Source organism: Rhinolophus hipposideros (assembly GCF_964194185.1).
Source record: "Rhinolophus hipposideros genome assembly, chromosome: 15".
Classification (NCBI taxonomy): domain Eukaryota; kingdom Metazoa; phylum Chordata; class Mammalia; order Chiroptera; family Rhinolophidae; genus Rhinolophus; species Rhinolophus hipposideros.
The window spans coordinates 29,087,740-29,114,073 of record NC_138061.1 but is presented as its reverse complement, the minus strand read 5'-3'; the positions used below and the strand labels follow the sequence as shown (position 1 = coordinate 29,114,073).

Here is a 26,334-nt window from a genome sequence, read left to right as displayed (position 1 = left end):
TTCACTTTCACAAACGAGGGACAGGAGGCTGGAGAGGAAATGCCCAAAGTCACAACGTTGCATTATGACAGGGTAAAGTCACAGGCTTCCAGGCGTCTGGAATTCCTAGCCCCGTGCTCTTGCCGCCTCTTAGACAGGATTCCATTCATTCATTTTGTTTATCCTGTTGACCCAGGTGAAACCTCATCTGAGAGGCTGCCGTGCCTCATCGGTGTCCAGCTGGATATTCTTGGTCCTCTTTCTGATAATTGTTGGGGCAGGACTTAGCTGAAATATGACGGGAGAGGATTACGGGTTTGGCTGTAGGATTTTGTGAAAACACATGGAAGTAGCACATTAATATTAGTCATCGATTGAATGGGCCTTTTTAAGAAGTTGAGATAAATTTTGGCAAATCAAGTTGCCTTGAGAAGCATTGACTTTACTGTGAGGGAGTCAAAAATTATGATCTTTCTTTCTTGTTAAGTTTATTTAAATAGTAAAAATCTAGAGTCTGCACGTCCTACAAAGTTGCACCCCTGAAGTTATGAGTTTGGCCATACAGATGGTGGGCCTGTGTTTTTCATTATGTTCCCTTAACTCGTTAGGTTTTGCAGTTAGTCCGCGCTACACGTTTCTCTTGTGTTTTTCTTGAACTTCATGAACTCTGGCATTTCATTTCAGGGATGTATATCCAAGGGGAAAGCAGCCTTCCTTTGATCTTCCTTAGGACCCCATTATGTTTAACCTAAGAAAGATTAGGGAATTGCCATTCAACGCTGAACAAACACAAAACTCAGCTGCAAAGATGGTGGGTGCTTAATCTATTTACAACATCGACTCCATTATGAACTAATTCCACATCAAGCCAACTCTGAAAAGCATTCTTCCAAATGGAATTCCCATCTGCCTTGGAGGTTACATGCATATGGTCCAGAGTACTGAATGCATGGGCCACACAAAGAAATCTATTTAGCATGAAATATTTAAACTGTAGAGAGTTTTTTAAACTTTGAAATCATTGTCAATGTTGATTCCCCATATGGTAGGCAAGTTGTACTTTCTCTGAACTGGACAGACGTTTCTGGAAAGCACCCTTGCCTTCTTGTTGTATTTGTAATAACATCTGCTGAACAGTGGTGAAACAAGTCAGCTCCAGTCTTTGCACAAACAATCCTCTGAGCTGGGGTGAGCTCAGAGGGGCAAAGAGCTAGCTACCCCCTGGCCAGCACCTGGAAAACCTGGCTGTGCAGCTCCCCTCTGCTCCCTTTTCAAAATGGGTTTCAGAACTCTGCCCACCTCTTAAATGGCTCTTGAAAGCAACAGGCAGGTTTAATTGTGACATTTTTTTTTTTCCAGCCTCAATATGAGAAAGGAAGAACAAAACAAAATCAAGTATGAGCCTGTCAGGATTTTCGGTTCCCTGTCACCCTCAAGACATTGATGGAGATTTGTTTTCCTAATGAAGGTTCCAGAGTTAATGTGGCACTTGCTAGAATCAGTTAGGACTCAGTGTTATTTAATTCTTAGTGAAGCGACAATCTGACTGGACTGTGATTAGTTCCAGCTTTTAGCTATCATTTATAGGTCACCAGGCGGCTAACAACCTCAAATGAGGGACCATTATCTTTTGACAAGATGGAGCTTTTTCTGGGGGGATGGGAGGAGAGGGAGGACTACTACCCAGAAAGCCCAGCTCAAGTCTCTTTGGAAATTAGTTCATTCCTAATAGAGCTTCGTTGACGTTTTCTCAAAGGAACTACACTAGCAGATTCCTGTTAGGTACGAAGGAAAGGAGGAAAAGACTTTCCTCATAGGCATTCATTTTTCTGCTCAGCAACCATAACTTGAGTGAGGCACTTGGGAGAGTGTCCTAGTGAGTCCTGGAAGGAAGGCTAATGCTCAGACTACACATACTGGACGGCTGTTATTTTTCCAATAGCCACGATTCATTGGCTAGGGTGAAGCATCTGCTCTGATTAGTTGGTGCCAAGCCCATACTGATTGTTAAATATTCCAAATAACAACTTTGCTCTTTTGTGGAGCCTACTTTTTCTCTTCAAGAAAAGGCCATTTTAAATAAAACTGTGCCCCCTTTATCATTAGAGTGTAAATTAGATAACAGCTGCCGGCATCCTGTTAATTATAAGCAAGATGATGTGACATTGTTAGAAAGTAGTTGTAAGATGATGTGACATTGTTAGAAAGTAGTTGTTTGGGCGTAGGTACAATATGAATTAAAAGGGTCAGGGTATGTGCACTTGGGGGCCTAGCCCATGAATAGCTGGCTACTCATAGTGAGAGCCATAATGATACTCGCCAATGCCATAACAGGGGAGGGCCCATTGATCCCCAAACTGGGGCAGCCTGAAACCACTGGAACAATGCAAGTGTCCCTATTACCAGCCACACATTATCAACCTTTACAATAGCGCCTGGCGGGGCAAGAACTGACATCTTTTCCTACCTCCCTAACTTGGGCACCCTCCCCTTCCTTCTCTCTGGGTCTTGAGAAAGGAGACAATCTTACATCTTGCTTTTTTCCTACCTAGTAAGTCTTAGAAGGAAAAGAACCTGTTCTTAGTTCTACTTTTGGAACTAAAACATCAGACGTTAACTAGTCTGATGCAACACCTAAAGCTTCCATGTATAGAGTACCTGCTGGGCATCAGACGTTGTGAAGGTACTTTCCATAGGTGATTCCATTTAGCCCTCGCCCCAATCCAGAGAGGGAGGCAGTTTATTGCTCCCAAGTTGTGGATGAATCTGAAGCATACCCCAGGATGTAAATCCAGGCCTGCTGCTCCCGGGGTGCATTTTACAGGGGTTACCTCTGCCCTTAAGGAGCTGTCAGTTGTGAAAATGAGGCACACCTCCACAGCTACAAGGGGAGACAAAGTGTAGCATTGTTTGTCAAACTTGAGCTCTTAGTTTTGCAGGAAAACAAAATTGTTATAAATCTCGAACATTGACCTACATTTAAAAGTTATCTAAATACACACACACATAAACCTTGCCTAAACTTATACTGCTAATATTTTGGTGCATTTCCTTATAAACACATAGGTATTTGGGTTTTTATTTTATATAGGTTTGTATTATGCTTTTCATTTCCCATGTCATTTTCTTATGTCAGCAATACAATTTTTAAAAATTGATGTGTTTTTTTTTTTATCTCGTTCCAATATATAGGATTTCACCATGTAGTCAACCATTTCCCTGTATTTGGGCATTCAGGTGGTTTCTGATTTCTGCCATTATAATGTTATATACATTTCTGTACGTGAACTTTTGGCTGCCTTATTGATTATTTCCTTGGAGTCAATACTCAGGATTGGAATTACTGGGTTAAACGGCACAAACATATTTAAGGCTTTTAACGTATTTTTTCAGAAAGGTTGTACTAATATGTAAACTTCTGGGATTGAAGGATCACTTCAAGGGCCCAAAAAGTATCAAGGAGAAAATGGTATTTGAACCGGAACTTCAAGGGCAGGCAGGGGTTCCACGGTGCAGGTGGGTGAAGGCGTTTCCAATGGGATATGACCTGTACAGACTCAGGGAGGAGAATACAAAGTGCTTGGGGAAGGGCAAGCATTTAGATTTAGCTAGTGCTGTGTCTCTCAACCTTTTAATATAGTGAGCACACTTTGAACACTAGGATTTTTGGCAGAACTTTGAAGGGAATTAAAATGTTCAAAACATGAAACAACTCAGCAATAACATCAAGACAGTCACCACTGCAGAGTAACATTGTCTAACGGTCCAAAAGCATCACCACTCTTGCACCATTTCTTCTTCTGTGGTTGCTCTTGGTTCTTTTCTTGTTTCCGTGCTGCCCTTTGAATAGAATGGTTTACTGATCTCACCACGGTCTGATATAGTAACAGGAAAATATTCTCACAGATTCGAGAAGACATGCTGCCGGTCTTGGTGTTGGCCTGGAGCCACATTGGGTTCCTGCTGTCACTTATTACTTGACCATCTCAGCTCCATTTTCCCCTTGACAGTCCTCCCATGGGTGGTGCTGTACTGTGGTTAAAAGAAGTTAAGAAAGAAAGAACCCAGACTGCCTGGGTTCAAATTCCAGCTCTACCACTTATTGTGTGGCCCTGGGCAAATTACTCAGTTTCTTTCTGCCTTCATTTCTTTAACTATAAATGGGGTTAAGAATGTTGCCTACCTTCATAGGGTTACCTTGAGGATTAAATGAGTTAATACACATAAAACACTTAAAACAATGCTGCACATAGAATAAGTACTTTTAATATGTGTTAGCTTATTATTTATTATAGTAGTCTCAGTTTGACCCATTGGCCAAGATTTGGCATCACACCTATAAAGGGTTTATGGCCAAGTGGTATGCCATGACATTTTATCCATTGAAATCCAGAGAACTAGAAATGGCCTCCTTCCCAACTCAGCCCACAGCTAAAACAAATGGCTATGTGTCAAAGGTGAAATATTTTTATTTGGGTTTATCATACAAGTTGAATAGAATCTCGTGACATTTATCCATATAAAATATCATAACAATGGTTGCAGGCATAAATAAGAATGACTGTAAGTAATTTGTTTTCATAATGCACAGTCCTTTTTGTTGATTACAAGTAAGAAGTATATGAAGTCAAGATGCAGAAATTTTCAAATTTAATTTCAGCAATTTTCAAAAAGTGAATTATGCAAATATAGAACCGGGGACACATTTTAAAAAGTCAATATTTAAATGGAACCAGCCACCTTGAAAAACATTCTGAAAAAAATGGTAAAAATTTTAATACTTCAAAAGATAACAAGATTAAAATGTTGCTAGTTGGCCTGACTTTCCAGGACCTAGACCCTCTGGAACTCAGTGAAGTAGTATAACTTGCCTCTGGAATGTAGTCAAAGACACAGAGAAAATCACTTTTGATTTTGGTCCATAAACAGAGACAGGATTCCCTGGTTACTGGATGACTCTTCAAAAGAAGCCTTTGCTTTCATTATGCATTTGGCCTCACAATCTTCATTGATAAATAGTTCTGAAAAGGAAGAAGGGACAATGTTAAAAATATATATATGTATACCTTATATGTATATACTTTATATATGTATATATATACACATGTATACATATATGTATACATATTATACATATATGTGTGTGTGTATATATATATACACTTAAATTAGGGTTTCTCAACCTTGACACTGTTGACATTTAGGACTAGATGATTCTTGCTGAGGACTGTGCTGTGCATTGGCAGGATAATTAGCAGCATCACTGGCTTCTCCCCTACTTACTAGATGCCAGTAGCACCCACCCCCAATAGTGACAAGTAAAATGTCTCCAGATATTGCCAAATGCCCTCTGGGGGGCAAAATCTCCCCCAGTTGAGAACCACTAGTTTAAATCAATAGAATTTAAATCAAGAAAAAGAAATAATTATGAAGAATTGTTTTAATGGTTAAGACAAATTGGACTACCTACAATTAGGAAATAGTGTGCATGTACTCATAGTTAACAATCTGAAAGTATTATACTGGGGAAAACAAAGACATAAAATCTCTGTGATTGTGGTTGTGTGATTATGCTACTTAACACAAACTAATCTACGTTATTATTAATATGAATTGAAATAAGGGTATTTGAATTCCTGGACTTTCCCTTCTCTACTTGGTAAACTGGTCTTAAATGTCCCCTCCTTGTTGAAACCATCCTTAGCAATTAACACTTATGGTCATTTGTTCATCTCTGTACCAGCTTGCTGACTGTAGTAATTTACTTGTTCACATATCTGCTTGTTCCTGGGCTATGAACTGCTTGTGGGTAGAAGTCATGCCTTGGTCATGTCTACCTCCCAATTCCTAGCCTATCGTGGATGCTTGTAAATTCCTTGAGTGGAGAAGTTAAGGTACTACTTGTAGGCATACTGGCAAACTTCCCATCTGGACTCCCGTTTATGACTGGGGTAATGAAGGGAGGTTATGTGATGTGGGCCTGAAAAAACGAATAAGATGTTGATAGATAAAACACAGGTGAAGGAATAGCACTGGCAAAGACATCCTGGCAAGTAAGGGCAATACTTCTTTTGGGGGTCCAACTACCTACTCTGGGTGGAGTTCAGGGTTTGTGTAGACCGATAAGGAACCCGGGTTGGGGGATCTGTGAATGCTAGGACAAGGAGTCTGAAGGTAGGAAGGTCAGTCGGAAATGCTTGATGTGGTCCAGACATATGTGGCTAAAGGCCTGAGAGATTTCTCCTCCAATTCCTGAAACCAAAGTATTTTTCAGGCCATAAAATTTTGGCTGAAATTCGTGAAACCCTAAGAATGCAATTCTAACCACAGCACACATTACTTTAACTTTTCCAAAGGCCAAAGGGTTGTGACACCACAACTGCTAAGTGAGTCATTCTTCTAAATGGCACCCAAGGCAAGTACCAAGTTGGATGACCGACACCAATTGACACACACAAAAAGCCCAGGACGCGCACCGGTAAGGAGTACAGGAGCACGGCCAGGAAGAGCAGCAGGATGAACAGGATCAGCAGGCCAATGATGACCCATTTAAACCGGCGCCACACGATGAACTTCATGGTCTTACACGGGTTGGTGAACCAGAGGAAGGAGGTTTCTGGGCGGCTGCATTGCAAAGAAATGGTTTTTACCTACACAACTCAGGAGGGACAGATATTTTACCTCTGAGCATAACACAGTGTAAAGAATAAGTAATAACATTTATAAAGTCAAGAAAAGATATTATTCCCCTTAGTTGGCTGACAAAGATTCCTGAATCTTTTATAGCTTCCTAAATAAGATGCTGAGGCACACTGGACTTTGGTTTCATGGGAAAGGAGAATGGGTAAAATGAAGCCAGATCACCAACTTCTCTATCCCCACCCCCCACTATTAAGCACAAAATTAGAAGGACAACAGCTAATCCATTCCAGTAAGCCATGTTGAAGGGAGGCTTTCAGACTGCAGGGGTTTGGGGATCAGACAACGCTGAGAACAAAGAGGGCTCTCACTTTGGTAGGTCCAGCTTGGGGTTCATGTTGGGTTCATCCCGTCCCTTCCCGGCTGGCCTCTCGTCGGCCTCCTTCTCGTTGAGGACTTCCAATGTCATCTCCACTTTCCCCTTCAGTAAAGCAGAACAGGTTAAACACATGACATCACGTTTCATAAATATTTTCACTTCAACCCAAGGAGTATTCCCCAAGCAATGATTTTTATTCTTGTAAAACAATCCTTCGATTGCCTTAAATTTTCCTCAAGAGATTTCATCACATTTCCTCTTCCACGTGTTTCTGAACTGACTCCTTGTGGGAACCCGAGAGGACAAATTGCTTCCCCTCCTCGCTGCTCCCTGCTTTTCATTCTCTGTATCCCCGTCATTCTAACTTTCTCACATCCATCTCCTTGCCTTCTCACACACCTTCCTTTGTAACTTTACTTGGACCCAGATTAACCTGAATACTGCTAATAACAATATCTAACATTTATTGGCCATTAACTGTAGGCTCCAAGAGAAATTACATGCTTCATGCTTACTATGGACCTCCAAAGCGCAGAGCAGTACAGGCACTTAGTGGGTACTTGAGGTACAGTAGCTGAATAAATGAATGAGTGAGTGAATGAATGAATGCTGCCTCCCTGTTCACAGGTTCCTGAGTGATGTGCTTTATCCATACATAAGCCTTCTATATGGATAATCTCGTGTAATGCCAATGGCAACCCTATAAAGCAGAGGCTGCTATTATCCTCATGTGAACGCAAGGACACTGAGGCTGAAAGGGGTCTAGAAACTTTCCCACTTGTATAGCTAGCCAGGCTTAAAGTTGCAACAGGCTTTCTAGAACCCCGGAAAGCTGAGCAGGTCACCCACGATTTGAGAACCCGCCGTTGACACTCACTAAAATGGTAGAGCACAGGTGACTTCTGTGCTGATGCGTCAGACAAAGCTGGGTGTCTGACTTGGGCAAGGTGATCCCTCTCTCTGAGCCTGTCTTTTGAATCTATAAAATTTGGATATGGTCTACTTGATGAGGCTGTCAGTAGCACTAAATGAGATTATGTGCAAACTCTTCTATAATGGCAGAAAGCAGATAAATGACTTCCTGGGCCAGCATGGGCGGCGTGATGGACTGCAAAGGGCACAAGGAAACGTTTAGGGTGATGGGAATGTTCTGGATCTTGATTACAGTGGTTTCACACACGTACACATCTGTCAAAACTCATCAAACTGTGCACTCTAAATGGGTGCAGTTTGTTTATGTAAATTATACCTTAAAATTGTTTTAAAAAACGAGATTATGAATGTAAGCTATTTAGCATGTTGTCTGGTTTACAGTCAGTAATGTAAAATGTTAACTATTATTAATAATACAACATGAATTAGGTAGTCTTTTGTGACATGGCATGAAGACCCGCACTCTTGCTTCTATAGCAATGTATATTTTGAGTTCTCCAAACTTGCTTGTAAGTTATGGCTTTCTTGTTCAATGGATGTCAGCACTCCCTGCTTCCTCCATCTTTCTTTCTTTTTTTTTTTAAATGAGAACAGCTCAAATTTGAAGTTCCCTTTTCTGTACTGAATTGTATGGGTAGCTCAGTATAAATTAGCCTTCCTGATTGAAGGAGGGTTCTAAAAACTATACGGCAAGCACTCTGGCTCCCAGTTTTTCAACAATTCAAATCTTCCCACCTTCCACTTAACCCCAAACATGTTCTGGGCATCTCCCACCTTCTCTTGTGATCCCTGGTACAAACCGTTCCGATAACATAAAGTCCTATCGCTTTAACACATCCGTGTCTTATCTGGAATAAATCAATTGATAAAAGGCAAAACCCAAATGATAAAAGGCCTAAACAACCGCCAAACAGAAAATGCTCTTACAGCCATCACACGGGAACCATCTTTATCTGCGTAGCATGGCCACCATCCTTTCATGGACTTCTGTTCAAAGAGTGAGGCAGTTTTCACTTTAAGGGGGTTCATGGCTTTGAGATCCGGAATCATGTCTAAGTTGCATTTCTCTGATGATTTTGCTGGAATGATGGTGCGATGCAAATCAAGTTCCAGGAAACCTAGCCAAGTAAACATTAAACTCCAATAAGCTTCAGGTGGATCAGCTGTTGTTTACAAGGGAACAGACCGTTCCTGTCAGAAGAGAGGCAGACAGTGATTTTGAACAGGTGATGGGTGAGTTAGACAAAAGGCCTCTGGTAGACATTTAAAATTCTTTCCAGATAAGATGAAAAGTGGCAGAAGAAGTATCTGTCCACCACTCCGTGTCTCACATGTTTTATTTCTCAAAGACAGGAGCATAAAACAGAGGTCTTCTACAAGCTCAAAATCACTAAACATCTACAGACACAATTTCCACTAAACCTGGATTTGAAAAGTGCTCATATTAGTTCTGACCTTCCCTGAACACAGTCATTTGGCTTTGGGTAAAGAAACCTGGTACTTGGAACATGGGACACTCCATGAAACCATCACGTTTAAGTGTCTCCTAATGTATCCTCAGAAACAGGAGCTTGAGAAGGAACATAAAAACTCAATAGAAAATTCTCACCAGGAACTAGGAAGCCCACACCAGGATGCCTGGAGGAGCACATTTTCTCGTCCATGATGCGAGGCATTAACTCTTTAGAAGCACTGTGACTGTCTTTCAGGCTTGGGAACTCTTGTGAGCTTTTCCTTAAGGAAATGGTATATGTAATGTGGGGTCAAGTCTATGAACCACTGGGACAAGAGTTGGTCTTCAACTGGGGCAGCAAAGAATAAGAGAGAGATTGTGGCAGGTTGTCTCTACACACTGTCAGGCTTAGGACCTGCCTGCCCTTCACCTTAGAACGGATCCATAGTCCACAACTTACTTAGCTTTCCTTGAGTTTATGCTTGCTTTTATCTCCTCTCTCCTTTGGGTGATAACTACAGCCATTTGCAAATGTACTCATTCTCTTCATTTGTTTTCAGACCATTTTGTTTAAATTCCAAGGGAAAACTCTTCACTAGTCTGGAATTTACTGCCTGTATGCTTTATAAGTTAGCACACTTGCATACTTATTTGTTTGTTCAGCTCCCATTAGGCACCAGGTCGAAGCCACTGCACTCGGTGCTGTGAAGGGTAAAGGGGGTAAACAAGACATAGCCATTGGCCACTGTGGGCTTTTCTTCTGTCAGAAAAGATGCCCGGGAAGCAGGGAGATGAGTTAGGGGCTATTGTAACAGTTGGCTAAGAGAAAATGAGGTCTGAACTGGCAGCGGCAGAGATCATGGAAATAAGAAAATAAATGTGTGTGACAAAGCAGATTACATTGTTAGAACTGAGTGGGGGGAAGAGAGGAGGACCCACAGAGGACTCTGGGTATGTTCACCTGCGTGGCTGGGACAACAGAGGGGCTGTGAACAGGAAAAGAAATTCATGAGGACACCAGGTATAAGGTCAGGGAAGAAAGGCTGAGTTTGGTTTCAGTCATGATAAATCGGAGGTGCCCGCCAAACATAAAGGTGAAAGTTTCTGGTGGGGATTTGGGAATAATCATCATAATAGTTTTTTTTGAAATGTAATTGACATATAACATTGTGTAAGTTTAAGTTATACGGCATGTTGATTTGATATTTATATATTCCAGTATGAGTCATTGTAGTAATTTCTTATTGCTATATGTCAGGGCACCATGGGTGGTCAGGCTACACACCCTGGTTTAGGAGTCATACCTCCTTGAAAGGTGAAAGTTGAAGCTACATCTTCAACTGAGGTGAGAGTGGGTAAATCACTGAGGGGACCTGAGGATAGAGACAAAAACCCCAGGGAAGACAAATGCCTGTATTTAAAGTGTGGGAGGAAGAAGCAGAGCTGATCAATGAGACAGACCCAAGGCCTGGGAGAGTGAAAATCAGAAGAACTCTGTGCTGTTGGGGAGTGGGGTACACGCCAAGAAACGGAGGGCCCCAGGGTGTGTGTGTGGGGGGGTGTTTACCAAATGCCTTTAGCCACAGAGGAGGATGGACCTGGAAAGAACAATGCCTGGGAGCATCAGGGAACCTCAGTAACTTTTGAGAGCAGCGTAGAGGAAGGAGCCAATTCTGAGGTTATGAGGAGAGAGAGAGAGTGGGTGGTTTGGAAGTAGAGGCAGGGGTGTGGCATCCCTTTTGTGAAAACAGGATTTAAGTCTTGCTAACAAGACAGGAACTGATACCCAAGCCTCCACACGGGGCTCTTGAGAGTAGATGGGGGACCACAGAAAAGGGTGACATTCACTGTGTCCGCTTCTCAGAGGACCCGAGACAGAGGACACACTGCCCAGACGACATCCAGGCAGTGAGTGTGTCCCCAATTACCCACAGTATTGGAGATTTAAATAATTAATTCCAAGTGGTAATTGATTTCACCAATTCTAAGTACCGTTTCTCAGAGAAAAGTATCCAAATGTAAGCCCTACCTAAGTAGTCATCCAGAGAAAACTTGTCATTATCCCATATCTGAATGATCAGTCTGGGTGGCACCCGAAATTCAGTTTGGTCAATACTCCAGAAATGCTCCTAAAATGACAAGAGAAACACAAACCAAATTACACTGATTACTGGATTCTGAAACCCTCCCTCCTGGGAACCCCCAGCCTCAAGGCATGGGGCCTTCTCTCTCCTTTGCATCCCCACTCCGAAAACTTCTCCCCTTGGCCTTACCTCTCCACCCCATGTGTATGAAGTACAGTTGGGCTCCCCAGGACATCTCAAGGCCACCAGCTGGGTGACAAAAAGATGTCTCCGGCAGTTCCCAAACAGAAGCTTTCCTGCCATGTTCCTATCAGTGTGACTTCCTGCTACCACTCCTGGGCCTTGAGGAGTGATTATATCTCCCCCTAGAAGACCACTATGACTTGTTTCGATTATCCTCCCAAAGCCGGGTGGTCCTAGCTTGGCCCACAACATCACCTGCTGGGGTGTCACTTCTGCTCAGCCACCTTCCGCCCACCCCACAGACCTTCCACCCAGCCCACACAGATGTCTGAGCACACTCATTTCACTGGGGCACAGATTTTACTCTTTTATCAATGCAGATTTAAAAATTTGGCATTTTTGGCTTTTGAAAAATATTGTTGAGTTTTACATGCTGCGGTCCACTAAGACCCCCAGATCCCTCCTACTAGAGTTAGCTGGAGGGAGACTGGGTAGGGGCCTCCAGGTGCTCACCTCTGGTCCCTGCCTCTGCCCAGGCAATATCAGCCAAAATTAACACCACCTCCACAGCCTAATTACATCTAAGTTCCTCTGGCCCCAAAAGAAAGGGAATTCCCCCAGTGCTTCATGAATTTGAAAGAAGATTGTTGGGTTGTTCTTGTTTTTCAGATGACTTTCCAGAAATGTTTCCCTTTGCGGGGCTTGGAGGGCCTGGTTCTGAAGGGCTGGGAAGCCCACTTTGCCTGGCCCCAGGCTGTCTGTCCCCACCTGACTGTCCTGTGTGGGGTCATGCTCCAAGTATCACTCAGGGCATGGGGAGGTCCAGCTCAGATGTGGGTAAACAGGAAAGGTAACTTAGGGCCTACCTTTCCCCATTCCCTCACCTTTCCCACCCCAGTCTGCCTCACCATCTGAAAGTATGCATGGTTTGACATCAGGTTCCATTTGTGTCTCTAGAAAGTGCCCTTTGAAAACATTCATCTCACCTGGCACAGAAAAATGCTCACTACAGCATTTTTACAACCTACTGAGTAGGGCTATCAGAGGGTGGGGCCTCGCCGGATGGGACACGAGGCAGGTCTGTTTTGATCAGATGCGAGAAAGAGCTAGGGAAAGTTTATAAAATGTGGCGCGTAGGAATGGAATGTGGGGGCCTATAAAAGACATCTGTTATTATTGTCTGGCCAGGTTTCAGGCCCCCTTTTTGGGATGAAACACCCAGATTTTTCTGAGGTTTTCCTCTTCCCATCCATGCAGTTTGGGAAGAACTGACTCCATCCCTAACCCCAGAGCCAGGCCACTCAGCATTGCTTCCCTAGGCAGTATTGGTTGGTTCAGGGATGGGCACATGACCCCAAACAGGCAGAGACACTGAGGCCCAATTCCCAGAAATCTGCTCGGCACCGCTGGGGTTTTGTTCTCTTTCTGCTTAGGCTGCTGAGAGGGCAGGATGTGGGCTGGGCTACTGGCTGCCATCTTGCCTCCCCTAGGGAATGAAGGCCACAGAAGAAGACAGAGCAGAGGGATAGAGAAAGTGAGAGCTATTTCTAAAGACAACACTTCAACCTGGTATTCAGGTGTTCCTTAAGCCAGCCAACCCCGGACTTTTTAGTAATGTGAACCAACAAATCCCTTTTTTGGTATAAGCCAGTTTGAGTTGAGTTCTGTCACCGAAAGTCTTATATTTTAAGACAATCAGGGCCCTGAACCCTCACAGAAGTGCTTCTGAAGGAGGGCAATTTTACCTACTTTAACATTTTGCCTCTGTTTGGTTAATTAGTCAAACATTTCTGCTTATCATGGGAAGAAATCGATCTATCTGTAGCATAAACATACACTTGGGTTGTTGTACTAGGTTGGTGCAAAAGTAATTGCAGTTTAAAAGGTTAAAAATAAATGCAAAACTGAAATTACTTTTGCACCAAACTAATATATGTTAATACAAGACCCCCGTATCTATCTACCCTTTAGCCTTTCCCCTGCTGCCAACATGTTGGGGGAAGGAAAGTTCTGTTCCTTATCCTTCTCACTACAGCAATAGCTGTCGTAGCTGTGCAAGCGCCTGGGCAAGTATCTACACCTCTGGGTCTCAGGGTCCCCATCTGTACCACAAGGGAGCCGGACTCAAGACTGCCAAGGCGCTGAGTGGCTCCAACATTCTCTCAGTGTCTGCATTAAAGAGAACCCATGACATCCACTTGCCACAGGCACATTTCAGAGCTCACTTTTTTAGCAACAATACAGAGTTGTTCAGCTGGGAGGTAGTCAAATGGGAAAACAAATCTCCAGTTAAAATTCCCTTCGCCATCCAAGGACCTGTAATGGACATCTGTTTTCTGTTTGTTTTCTTCATTGCCAGGAATCCAGCTGAAAAGCAGAGGCAAACAGACTTAGCTTCGTGTGATTGACAGGTAATCTAGCCACAAAATTGTGCAGTGATTAGGGGAGTGAAGGGCAGGAGAATTAATGCACTTTTCTTGGGCAGCTTCCAGTTATCTACGGAGCTAGGGGCTGATTTATGAAGAGGAGGTGCTCTGCTGCATTCAACACAGGTTGTAGCCAAACAAAATATAATTCCTCTAAAACCAAAGCAGGAAACCCTTTAGACTTCAGTTAACAGGGATAAGGTGAAATTTTCTGGAAAATATCAACAACTTAGCTTCTATTTTGGGAATGTTGGAGCTTGCTGGCTATGATTTTAGTGTTCATAACTATAACTCATCCATGTCTGTCATCACTGCTGATAGGCTCAATGAATATGAGTTAGTTCTAAATTTTAGCATTTCCTTTTCCATATTTTATTTAAGTAAACAAAACAGGCACGACTCAAGTAATCTTACTGCTTCCTTTTTTTCTTTTTATTACTCTTAGAGTCACTCTGATCAGATTAATGAGACTAGCCAGGGAGATGGGAGCTGTTATTTCCATATGCATATCTATGAAAATTCATTTCTATAAACAATTAAGCATCTTAACTTTTGACATTTGAAAAGTTTCCTTTGACTTATGCCTGGCACGTAGCAGACATTAATTGAATATCTGTTGAAGGAATGAATGAATGAACTGCTTGGGAAGAAGTTGTCACAACTGCCTGCTACTGGGAAGACTCCTGGTTTGGAAGCACGAGGAACACTGGGTTTTAGGCTGGTCAAGTGGTTGAGTGCATGGTTCTCAACACTGACTGCACATTAGAATCACATTGGAATCAACTGGGAGCTTTAAAAAATATTGATGCCTGGACCTCACAGACAGAGGTTCTTGGTTGGAGGCAGGCCTCTCTGTGAACTTGCTTTGCCACTGACTCGCTGAGCTTCATCTCCCATCTATCAAATGAGGTTAATGATAGGTGCTCCCTTCACATGGTCCACATGAGGACATAATGCAAGATTGTGGCTTAGAAGGTCCAGAGGGGGAAAAGGGAAATTCTTAACTCGTGGTTATGACCATCTGCCATGAATCAGGTACTTAGTATGCCTTATTTTATTCTTTGCAACTTGTATCACTCTCTCCATTTCACAGATGAGGAAACTGAGGTTCAGAGAGGCATCTAATTTAAAGCTCACATAGCCAGTAACGAACAGAAATGAGTATAACTCCCAATCTGTCTGAATACAAAGTTCAAGCTTGTTCCTCTGCCTCAAAAACCATGGAGACTAGAAAGTCACATGCTAATTAGTAGCGGTATTAATATGAATCAACTACAATAGTTTTACTTCTTACTGGTCAATTAACTGACTAGATAACTTAGTTGAAAGATTTCTTTTGACAATTAACTTTTAAGCTTTTAAACTAACTCACCAAAGAGAGTCCACACTCTCTGGCTAGGACCTCAGTGGCTTCACCTCCTGACCCATCCCTAAATGTCACTATCATCTTCCCCCAGACTGCTCACTCCCTGCAGCTCTTCTCTCTTTTTTTGTGAATCTTTTCATGTTTTAATTTTAATAAAGGTAACTACTCTAAGTGTATGTATTTGTGTACACATGTGTATAACTTTGTATGTAATACCCATATATGTACATAGTGCTAGGTATGTTATTTATTCATTATTCATTTTTCACATATAGTACTTAGATTTTAATTCCAAATATGACATGGTACTTTAGGTTGTACTTTATTCTTTGATTAGAGGAGTTTTCTCTCAGTCCAGTATTACTTGAGTTTGTTTCCCTAACTTGAAAAAAAAATGCTTACGATAGTCAAATAAATTTGCATATATATAATTAGCTGGGATTAGTTTTCCCTGGGGAATGGTAATAAGATTCTGAAATGAGAAAGAATGATGAAGAACTTGATGAAACATTCCCTGTTTAGAGTGAACCTAATGACAGTAATTATGTCTTTAACAGTTTTGATTGAAGGCCAATTTCAGATCATAAGTGAAACTTTGTTCTAACTTTATGAATATATTAAATTTCAATAAGTTTTATCTTTTTACATGTTAAGGAACTTAGTCTACGTGGAGTAGTAATAGACTAGCTAACATTCACATAGTGTGATAGTTAATTTTATGTGTCAATGTGATTAGCCATGGGGTACCCAGAGTAAACGTTATTTTGGGGTGTTTCTGGATAAAATTAGAATTTGAATCAGTAGACTCAGTGAAGTAGATTGTCTTTCACAATGTGAGTGTGCATCTTCCAATCTGTTGAGCGCCTGAATAGAACAAAAGGCAGAGGAAGGAGGAATTCACCCCCTTTTCTGCCTCATTGATTGTTCTGGGCCATCTCCTCTCATCTTCTCCTGACCTCAGACTGGGATTTACACCATTGACTCCCCTGGTTCTCAGGCCTTTGAATTCAGACTGAATTACACCATTGGCTTTCCTGGGGTCTCTAGCTTTGCAGATGACAGATCACGGGGCTTCTCAGCCTCCAGATTATAGTAGCCAATTCCTCATAATAAATCTCTCTGTCTTTCTTCTCTCTCTCTCTCTCTCTCTCTCTCTCTCTCTCTCTCTCTCTCTCTCTCTCTCTCTCTCTCTCTCTCTCTCTCTCTCTCTCTTTCCACACTACTACTACTACTACTACTGCTACTACTGCTACTTGTTCTGTTTCTCTGGAGAACCCTGACTATACACATAGTGTTTACTATCTCCAGGTACTATCCTAAATGCTTTGAGTAACTCAATCTTCTGAACACCCCCAAGCAGTGGGTATTCTCATTGCCTCCATGTTACACATGAGGAACAGTGAGCTTACTAACTCGTCCAGCAAGTAGGGAAAGTACCAGGGTTCTGACCCAGTTAGTGTGACTCCACAGTCTGGCTTCTTAATCATTATGCTGTTCTACACTCAACATCTATGATCATGGCATAACATGAAAATCACATCAACGTGAACTATTTGGAATTGAATTACGCAAGTAACAGAATAATAGAAAACTATGCCACTTTACAGGTTTGACACAGGTATTCAGTAAAGGTTGGTGGAACAAATGATTTTTAAAAAATTTCTTCTAATGCTTCCGCTTTTCCATGGACATTAACTGCTGGTAATAAAATATATAGAAAATGAAATTTTGGAAGCTTTCCTTGTGTTTCTAAAGCTAGTTATTCAAGGTATCCAAAAGTAGTATAAACGAACTGTGTGACTAAAAAGTCTCAGAAGTAACAAATCAGCTCAATACACTCAACAAAACCCACTTTCTTAAAAGAGAAATGAAGAAACAGTCATCAGTTCTTATAGTCATTAGATGCCTCTGCTCATAAATAAAACTCATACAGGTTTCTCTTTTCTTTCTGCTCTCTGCCTGTCTCCCTGGAGCTTCCTAAGCAGATTGCATTAATGAGATAAAATAACTTCTAATAACCAAGGATCCTTGAGTGAACACCTTCAATATTGAAAACTGATGAGAGTGAAAGTCTGTTCCATTCCCTGAGTTTGTCAAAGGCGCTCGCATGCTAACCTTACCCTTTGACATAGATGTCACTCATTTCCTCTCCTGTGATGCTTTTCTCATCCAAGATAACGTCCTTGGTATTCCAGATGATCACACGCAGGTAGAATCTGAAAAGAGCACATTATGAAGGTGCTTATTTCCCTGGTCCTTCAGCAAGACTCCAGTCCAATATAACAGGGTCTCAAGATTACTTACTTCTTGGCTTTCCGGGGTGTGATGTTGAAAGGAGGACCTGGTGGCCCCAAAGTCTTGGGGAAAACATCGACCCACATCTGAAGTTTTCCCTAAGCCGTTTGAAATTAAAGAGAAGTGAAGTTATATTATAGGTGGTAGAGACTACAATTTTCATTCTTATTTCCTAGGTGAAACTATTTCTTTGGGCCTGCTAATTTATTAGTCCATACTGAAGGAAAAAAAAAAAAAAGAAAAAGAAAAAGTAGAAGAGCAAACCAGGACAAATCTTGTATCTTCAATGTCATTTAGGCCAAACATTCTCCACTCACCCAGGAGTCTCTGCTGGCTGCATGTGCCCACCTGTATTATAGTCTGAGTCTACCTTGGTTAATAAAATGAGGGGCTTCCCGTCACTAGCACAGTCCCCAACATACACCTATGACTTAGAGTTGGGTCCTTCACTCTGAGAACAGTTCTCAAGATGTCACTCTAGTCATCATCATATTGTGTACTTGATATCAGTCCCAGTTTTGTGACACCCAAAGCTTTCTCTACTTATCTCAAGAAAGAAAATAAAAATGTAAAATGGTATTTAATTTTGTAAAAAAAAAAAAAAAAGACTTACAACATAGCACTTTCAAAGGAAAGATTCACATAATGGCAAGAATATTACTGTTCCCCAAAGTTGAGGACTCCCTGACATTAGCCCACTAGTGCCCCCAACCTAGTAGGAGGTGTTCAGGAGGGGGAGGGTGACAGCCTGACTGACACTGTGCCGCCATCTTGGTGAGGCCCCGCTTAGCTCTTTGCTGCAGACCAGGCCCATCTATCTGACTGGAATGTTCTTCCAGACAGGCGAGGAATGCCATTAACAAGCTATATCAACCATATGAACTAATTTAAATTCCCCAAACTGATTCTGAATGTTCTGTAGACTCTGCCTTCATGACAAAAACAGACTGGTTTTTAAGAAGGTTGCCAAGGAGACCACTAGACTGACTTCTTAATGCATTGTGAGCAAAATGAATTAACTGGAGCTCTTGAAAAGAGATATGTTTTACTGTGATCCTGACTGTCTTCCAACTAATCTCTAGGGCTCAAAGTTCTATAATACATCAAGCATGCTGCAGAACATTAGGCATCCAGGTGTCTCCTAAGACCCAGTCACCGTCTGTCTAACGCAGTAGGTAGAGGTGACAGGGGGCCAGGTAGTGGTGGTGGTGTGTGTTGGTGGATTCCCAGGGAGAAATCTCCCTTGCTTCGTAATTTCTTGAGACTTTATTCAATTGAGTGGTGGGAGGAGAGAGAGGAGGAGGAATAGGCTCTTTAGGGGAAGGAAGAATAATAAGAGAAGGAAGAAATGAAAATGTGGAACAGGATAAAAGCAAGACGTGCATGACTAAATCATCTAGTAAACCCAGGCCACTTGTGGTCACTTTTTAGAGAAAAGCGTGTGCACAGTTCTGCTGTCCGTGTCAACAATATTTGTGTTCATTAGATTAATTCCTTAAAGTAGAATTCCCTAGCCAGCTGCATCAGAACCCTTCCAGGTACTTGTTAAAATTCTGATTCCTGGCCCCACGCCAGACCAACTGAATCTGAATCTCTGCAATCATAGCCTGGCAGTCTTCATTATAACAAGCTTCCATGTGGATGATTTTGTCATATGCCATGTCCCTCCTTGCTTCTCTGGAAACTGATCCCTAGATTCTGGAAACTAACCATCCCCATCACACTCCATATAGTCTCTGTGAGGAGACGTCATGTGCACTGCAGCAATGCTTTGTTCTGGGCTTTTTGGTCAGACGGCACCACTGCACCCAAGCTGGGCCAAATGCAGTTGTTTTCCCAGGCCCTGCCTTCTGGGCTCTAGCCAAGTGGTCCAGTGATGGGCAGTTGGGCACAAGTTGGGGAAACCCATCCTTTCCACAGTTGGAAGAAGATGGGACTACATTACAACCCAAAAAAACCTCAGAGACTGTCCACAATATTCTAAAGCATGGGAAAGTACCACAGGAAGAGAATAGACTAAAGTATACTCAGAGAGAGAAATAGACGAGAGAGGGAGAGGTCCAAGTTTGTTCTCAGTCATTCTCCTGTCTGGATTTAGTGAGTTACCTGAAAATTCTTACAATAAATTTCCCTTTGGGGTGAAGCTAATCTGAGTTTCTTTTCTATTTCTTTTGTATTTAAAAGTATCCAAAAGGAATAAAAGAGGCAAGTCCATGTCAGTTATTGCCATTGCATTTGGAGTGTGGATGATGGGTTTTCAAAGGTAGGGAGACCCTTTACCTGGGAGATGTTGGGCTGGAAGGTGCTGTGCAAAGTCCTTGTTTCCACATGTTCAGGGACCAGCCCCTGAGTCCTGAGGATGTGAAGGGCAAGACGCTCGTCAGGGGCCCCGAGGTGCTGGTGCAGGATTTTGTTGGCTTCTGGAATGGAAAGTGGCATTGAAACTGTGATGGGCTTCGGAAACAATTCAGCCAGATGACCTGAGGAGCTTTCAGCACTTCCTTCCAAACTTTGCAAAATGGCCAGGCAGTGTCAGTGTGCAAACTTCAATTTGTGAAGGAGTCATTGATAGAAGTAGCTCCTGACTGGGGCCCTGCCTCAACCAGTTTCACACCTGATTTGTGGGCGGCCAATAGCAAAGGGACCAGAACACACCAGAAAGTGTGAGAGCAACTCCTGTTTACTTTGTGGCAGAGGCTCACAGCCAGACTTTCTTTCCTACACTCCCTTGCAGTTAGTTGTGGCTAGATGACCAGGCTAGGCTACAATGTAACGCAGTTGGCAGTGACATGTGTGTAACTTCTAGACCTGGCACATAAAATCCTCTCATGTAGGATCCTATATGTGCCTTTCTCTTTAGGATACAGAAGAAAATAGCAACCTTGATGCCTGAGCTCAAGAATGGCTAGGCTATAAGATGGAAGGGTCTAAATCCACTTATTGGAAGAGGGCCACCAACCTGTAGGAACACCTGTTTTGAATTTATGAGAAATACACTTCTATTGTGTTAAGCCACTGAAATTTGTAAGTTTAATTGTTACAGCAGCTAGCATCCCTGTGGCATTTAAAAAACATAGCTTCCACATTTTCTTTGACACTCCTCCCATTGAGAGGTGGGGTCTACGTCCTCTCTGAGTCTGGAGACATAGTCAACCACTAAAGAAAGAATGTTGTATGACTTCTGCGGCTAAGCATAAAGAACCATGTGACTTCTGCCTGGTCCTGTTGGGATGCTCGCTCTGGGGGAAGCCGTCTGCCATGTAAGGAGCCTGGGTACCCAGAGTTTGCCCTATTGAATAAGGCTGAGTCGGTGCTCTGACTGCCAGCCCCAGGTGAACTCCCAGGCAAGAGTCAGCATCAACTGATAGCAATGGGTCGTGAGCCACCCTGGACATCCAGCTCAGCTGAGCCTTTGGATGACATCTGAGAGCAACCAACTGCAGGAGTCACTTCAGTGAGAAGTGCCCAGTTGAGTCTTTCTTGAATTTCTAACCTACAAAACTGTGAGCAAAACAAAATAGTTGTTTTCATAACAAATTTTGGAGTGATTTGTTCCATAGCAATAGTAACTGGAACAATCCTCATGACTGATACATGAGTATCGTTTGATTGTTTGGAGGTACTCTTATCTATGAGTACTTGCCAGTCCCCTGACAATGACCCCTCAAGGCCAGTCCCCTGACATCCCTTCTGGCAAGCGCTCCCTCCTTACAAAACACTAAATTATCCCATAGAGCTTATGCTCTGTTAAGCTTATTTCAGTCTTTGTCATAGGGCAGCGAGCTGTTTATGTGTCAGGACAGATTGTATTCTAAATTACTGCTTGGGAAAAAGCAAGACCTCAAGGTTGTGAGCCAGATGTGAACTTAGCAGATTCTTTAAACCAACCCCAAGCATCCCTGAGTCTTCTCAGAGAAGGGCTAGAAGAATGATGGCATGAACTTGGAAGAGAAATGCTTGCATTATCGTCTGAGCACTTTTGCATTACGTGGAAATTAATTACTAGAACTTTGTCTTCGAAGCTTGAATGACTATGACCTAAAAAGGTCAAGTGAAACTTAAGACAGACAAGAAAATATGTCCACTTTGACCCTTGACATGACGGTAAAACTCTATTATAATGGGGCTTTTGTTCGATTGTCATGTGTGTGGAGTGCCCTGTGGTATAATTCGGGTACTGCTCTGCACATCCTGTCCCCAAAGCAAACCCAGTAATAGAAATGGGTTTGTAACTGATTTATGTACTTATATGTACCCCCAAATTATACTTTGTAACTGGCTTGCAATCCATGGCAACATGCTTACCAAATTCATCCAAACTGTAGTCTCGTCCTCCATATCTGATTCCACTTCCATCTTCGGAAAGGATGGGTGGTGGGAAGCCTTTGAATCTGGCCACATTTTGAAGCAATTGTGTTGGTTTCAATTGATCTCGCCAGGTATTTACTCCAGAACTGTGAATAACATCCCACATCTGGAGTTATTGCAGGGCACACACTGGTTCTTCTTGGATTCACACACGCATATTCACATACTTATTGGTACCCCCATACAACAAAGGAGCCAGAAATGTGCTCTACACTTTGGCTTTTGTCTAGAAATCTACTTCAGAAACCTAAAAGACACAATTATTTTGGCCTCAGCCAAATGATCCTTTCCACCCCCCTCAATTTCCTCCTCTAAAAAGGAGGAATTTGACTGAGATCGCCCTAATCATAAAAGGCAAACTCATCAATTAGAAACCGCAGCTATATCTCATTAGGTACTAGAAAAGCACTCAGGTAAAGAGGGATATCACAAAATTGATCAGTTGGCAGAACGGGAGAGGGAATTCCTGCCATTAAACATTGCCAGCCCTCAGTTCCTGGCCAGGGGGTGCTCAAAAAAAAAGGGCAGAGAACAGTGGGGTTCTCTGAGCACTGCTCCCTACGCTATCCCGGCAGAGCACTGCACTACTCCAGGGGCCAGTGTTTTACACAGATTTCAGTGTGAATGTCGCCCCCTGGAGTTGGGCAATGCTATGGCCTGATTCTCCCTAAAGTAATCCTATTATGAAAACCTGTATATACCTGACTCAAAGGAGCAGTGGCTCCATGAAGACAGGCATTGAGGAGAGACAGCCAAAGCTTCCCCAGGTATTAATGTTAGATGGAGCAAAATGTCTACATGTACAGCCAAAGCAACTTACACACAGTACTGCTCAGGTATGCCACAGTGGGACCCAAACCGGGAAAGGAATCGGTTTTCCAGATCAATAATCGTTTCTCCCACTTTTTCATCACGGGTAAAGGTGTCGTAATCATAGACAGAAATTTTCAGATCTTTTTCTTGAGGTAAGTAGCAGGTCAGTTCATACATTCTAAATTAACAAATGCAAGGTTAGAGTTTCCACGATCCCATCCAGGCTTCTCACAAACACCAAGATTCTGCACAAAGAATCCCGAGGCAGAGGCTGTGGCTGCTGGAGGAGAACATCATGACCAGGATAACCAGGTGGGTGGGGGTACTTGACAACTAGTACATATTAGTAGTAAGAACAATAAGAGATTATTCACTTGCTCAGGAGAAGATCATGGGCCTTAAATACCTAAGTTCAAATCCCAACTCTGCTGCTTACACCGTGTTTCCCCGAAAATAAGACTTAGCCGGACCATCAGCTCTAATGCGTCTTTTGGAGCAAAAATTAATATAAGAGCTGGTCTTATTTTACTATAATATAAAACCAGGTATAATATAATATAATATAATATAATATAATATAATATAATATAATATAATATAATATCAGGTCTTATATTAATTTTTGCTCCAAAAGACGCATTAGAGCTGATGATCCGGCTAGATCTTAATTTCAGCGAAACACAGCAGCTGTGGGACCCTAAGCCAGTTCACCTCTCTGTGCTCAGTTTTCTCATCTGTAAAACGGTGATAATAATACCTACATAAGGGTCAGGTGAAGAAATGTTTAGAAAGCCTCTGGCATGAGTGAATCACTCCAAACCCCAAAGCTATAATAATTATTAATTATCATATTATTAACATTATTATCACATGCCTATTAACTGGGGCTCCCAGGCATCCTATCCAGCTGGGTGATTAGTAAGGCACAAGCGCCCCGACTCACAGCCCCTATCTGTGCCCCTGCTCTGTTCTCTCTTCTGCCTCAACAGAGACCACCCCATGGAACATCCTGACTCACCCCACAAGAGCATGGGGGTGGGCACAGTGTGAGTGGGATGAACCAACATGGGGTAATATGCAGTGTGCCAAGAAGATCCCCGATACTGGATCTGCCACTGGTTCTTAAAGGCTTTTCTATAGCATCCATATTAAAATGCAAACATGTTTGAGCGAAATAATCAAATAGTACTTTCTGGGGTAGGTGAGCAAGGTGGTGCCATTTCTGAGAGGGAGATAAATTGAACAGCATAAGCTCCAGAAAGGTGGGGCTTGCTGCTATATTTGCACTTTCCACAGAGGTAGGGGTCCCATAGTATGTGCTCAATAAATTTTGTTAACAGGAAATTGTGAGAGGCCCCTCCCATCCCTCCTCTCTCTCTGTGCCACCTCCTCTTCTCCTTATCCTTTGGGGGTGTAGACTGGTTCCTGCCCAAGGAGCCAGGAATGTGAGCAACAGGGTGTGTGTCAGTGGGGCTCTGGAGAAAAGCTTCCAGGATGTCTCCTAGATAAATCTCAGCAACTTCTCTAGACTGCTGCAATCAGGCAGGAGCCTATAGGAGGCAGGTAGCCACATGAGAAAAGGTGCTTGAATCATGACCACACATGAAGCACTGTATCCACATGTGCCCCATAGCACCACAATTACAATACTGGATTCCACACAACACAGGTAATATGTGTCCCTTGAGAAAAAGAATTCTTTGGTCAAATAGGACTGAAAAACCACTTCTTTTGGCATTCTCTGGGCAAGGTAAAGGCTCTGAAAAGTCCTGCAGTTATTTTTTTAATCCAGGTGTCTTGGTTTGATGAAGAAATACATTTTTTTCTTAGACCCCTAATGAACATCTTTTGGAAGACATTCACATTCTATTGAATGTGAGCTGGAGGAGGCCATAATGTGGTAGCAGTGTGCTGAATTATGGCTGAGGACATAGGAATTTTGCCCCTTCCTGAATTCCTGTCCCAGAGTCCCTGAGAGTCGCGTTGAGAAGAAAGGCACTCCCTAAGACTGAGGCCAGGGACCAGAGCTGTGTAAGGGGTCACAGAGCCGGCATCTCCTTGGCCCCGCTGGCTGGATGGGGGGACGTCTGCACGCACGCCAGACAAGGATTGGCTAAGCAGACTCTGACAGCCTCACTTCCTCCCCGGGTGGCTCTGAGCAAGACTTTTCCTGCCACTTAATTAAGCTTGTGCTTGGCTCCCCTGATACAAACAATTCAGACAGGGCTGCCTTTCTCCCTTAAAAGCTGGCTTTCCTTGCTTCCCTGTCTCCCTCACATGGAGCCCTCCTTCCTGCCCTGCGTGCCTTTTCCTGTCTAGACCTCAGGGCTGGATCAGCGGAAGAAAAGGAAAACGATCACACTGCTGAGCCAGAGGATTACTTCCACTCCCTGGCCCCGGCACGTGGCCTCGGGGTGTGCAGTACAGAGGGTGTGCGTGTGCGTGTGTGTGTGTGTGTGTGTGTGTGCGCGCGCGTGCGCCCGGGAGCTGAGTGAGCGTGGGGTCCCCTGTGGGTGAGTATTACGGGAGATGAGCCAGGGGAGAATGGTGTGTGTGAACCTGAGAGGCTTTGATTGAGTTACAAAGACTTTCTTGTGTGTGTGTGTGTGTGTGTGTGTGTGTGTGTGTGTGTGTGCACATGAGAGGAAGAATGCAAAAGGGCACAAGCCAACAAACATGAGTAGGAAAGAAGATGGGCAAAGTCAGAAATTAACAGATAGGCCACACGTTAAATAAGAACAAAGTATTCTCCCGCTTGGCAAGGTTTGGGGAAAATAACACTGTTTCACAAATGTTTTGTACAAAGAACATTTTTCTAAGGTGGTGGCTTTGCCACGAATGTGAAGCATTACCAATGGTGTTGGAAAAACCTGGGGCTTGGGAGTCAGGCTTTTCTACCTAAGTCTTGGCTTTATCATGTACCAACACTGACAACAGAGCTCTGGGGGCCTGTTTCCCTTACCTGTAAAGTGGGATGCTCATCCCTACCCAGCCCATCTACTCGGTTTGACACGGAGATGAAAATCAGATGATGGCAGCCACAAAGAGTGCCATGTGGAAACCATGCAGACGGCCTAGGTTTGCATCCTGACTCTGCCTCTTACCAGCTGGGCACATTAGCCTCTGATTCTCTCTGTGTCTGTTTTCTCTGTTGTAAATGGAGTAACTAGCACCTCAGAATTGTGAGATCTTTAAGAGGTTTTATATAAACAGCTCAGCGTAGTGCTTGCACACAGGAAGAGCTCAGCTAACAATAGCTCTTGTTAAATGCGGATGTAGCTTATAGCTGAAACACAGCAGTCCTATTTAGAGGTCACTCTTACCCTTGAGAAAGGACTGATGAGGTCAATGGAGCAGCCCAGAGACAAGTCTAAAGAGGCAACGAACCTCTAAAGAGGTTCATGCTATTTCAAGAA

At 42.9% G+C, this 26,334-nt stretch overlaps 1 protein-coding gene across 3 annotated transcripts in view; it reads right to left on the bottom strand.

Moving 5' to 3' along the window:
- Positions 1-4,430: 4,430 nt before the first annotated feature.
- Positions 4,431-26,334, bottom strand: part of MYOF (myoferlin) — a 130,019-nt gene continuing 108,115 nt past the window's right edge. For all 3 annotated transcript variants that reach the window (XM_081073980.1, XM_081073978.1, XM_081073979.1), the window contains 11 exons: positions 22,926-23,096; positions 22,043-22,191; positions 20,018-20,157; positions 17,747-17,835; positions 17,563-17,658; positions 13,876-14,017; positions 11,413-11,512; positions 8,858-9,048; positions 6,990-7,099; positions 6,456-6,603; positions 4,431-5,000 (listed from right to left, as the gene is read on the bottom strand). In XM_081073980.1, coding sequence (XP_080930106.1) covers positions 4,962-5,000; positions 6,456-6,603; positions 6,990-7,099; positions 8,858-9,048; positions 11,413-11,512; positions 13,876-14,017; positions 17,563-17,658; positions 17,747-17,835; positions 20,018-20,157; positions 22,043-22,191; positions 22,926-23,096 — 1,375 coding nt within the window. In that variant the 3' untranslated portion in view covers positions 4,431-4,961. The remainder of the gene's footprint in view (positions 5,001-6,455; positions 6,604-6,989; positions 7,100-8,857; positions 9,049-11,412; positions 11,513-13,875; positions 14,018-17,562; positions 17,659-17,746; positions 17,836-20,017; positions 20,158-22,042; positions 22,192-22,925; positions 23,097-26,334) is intronic.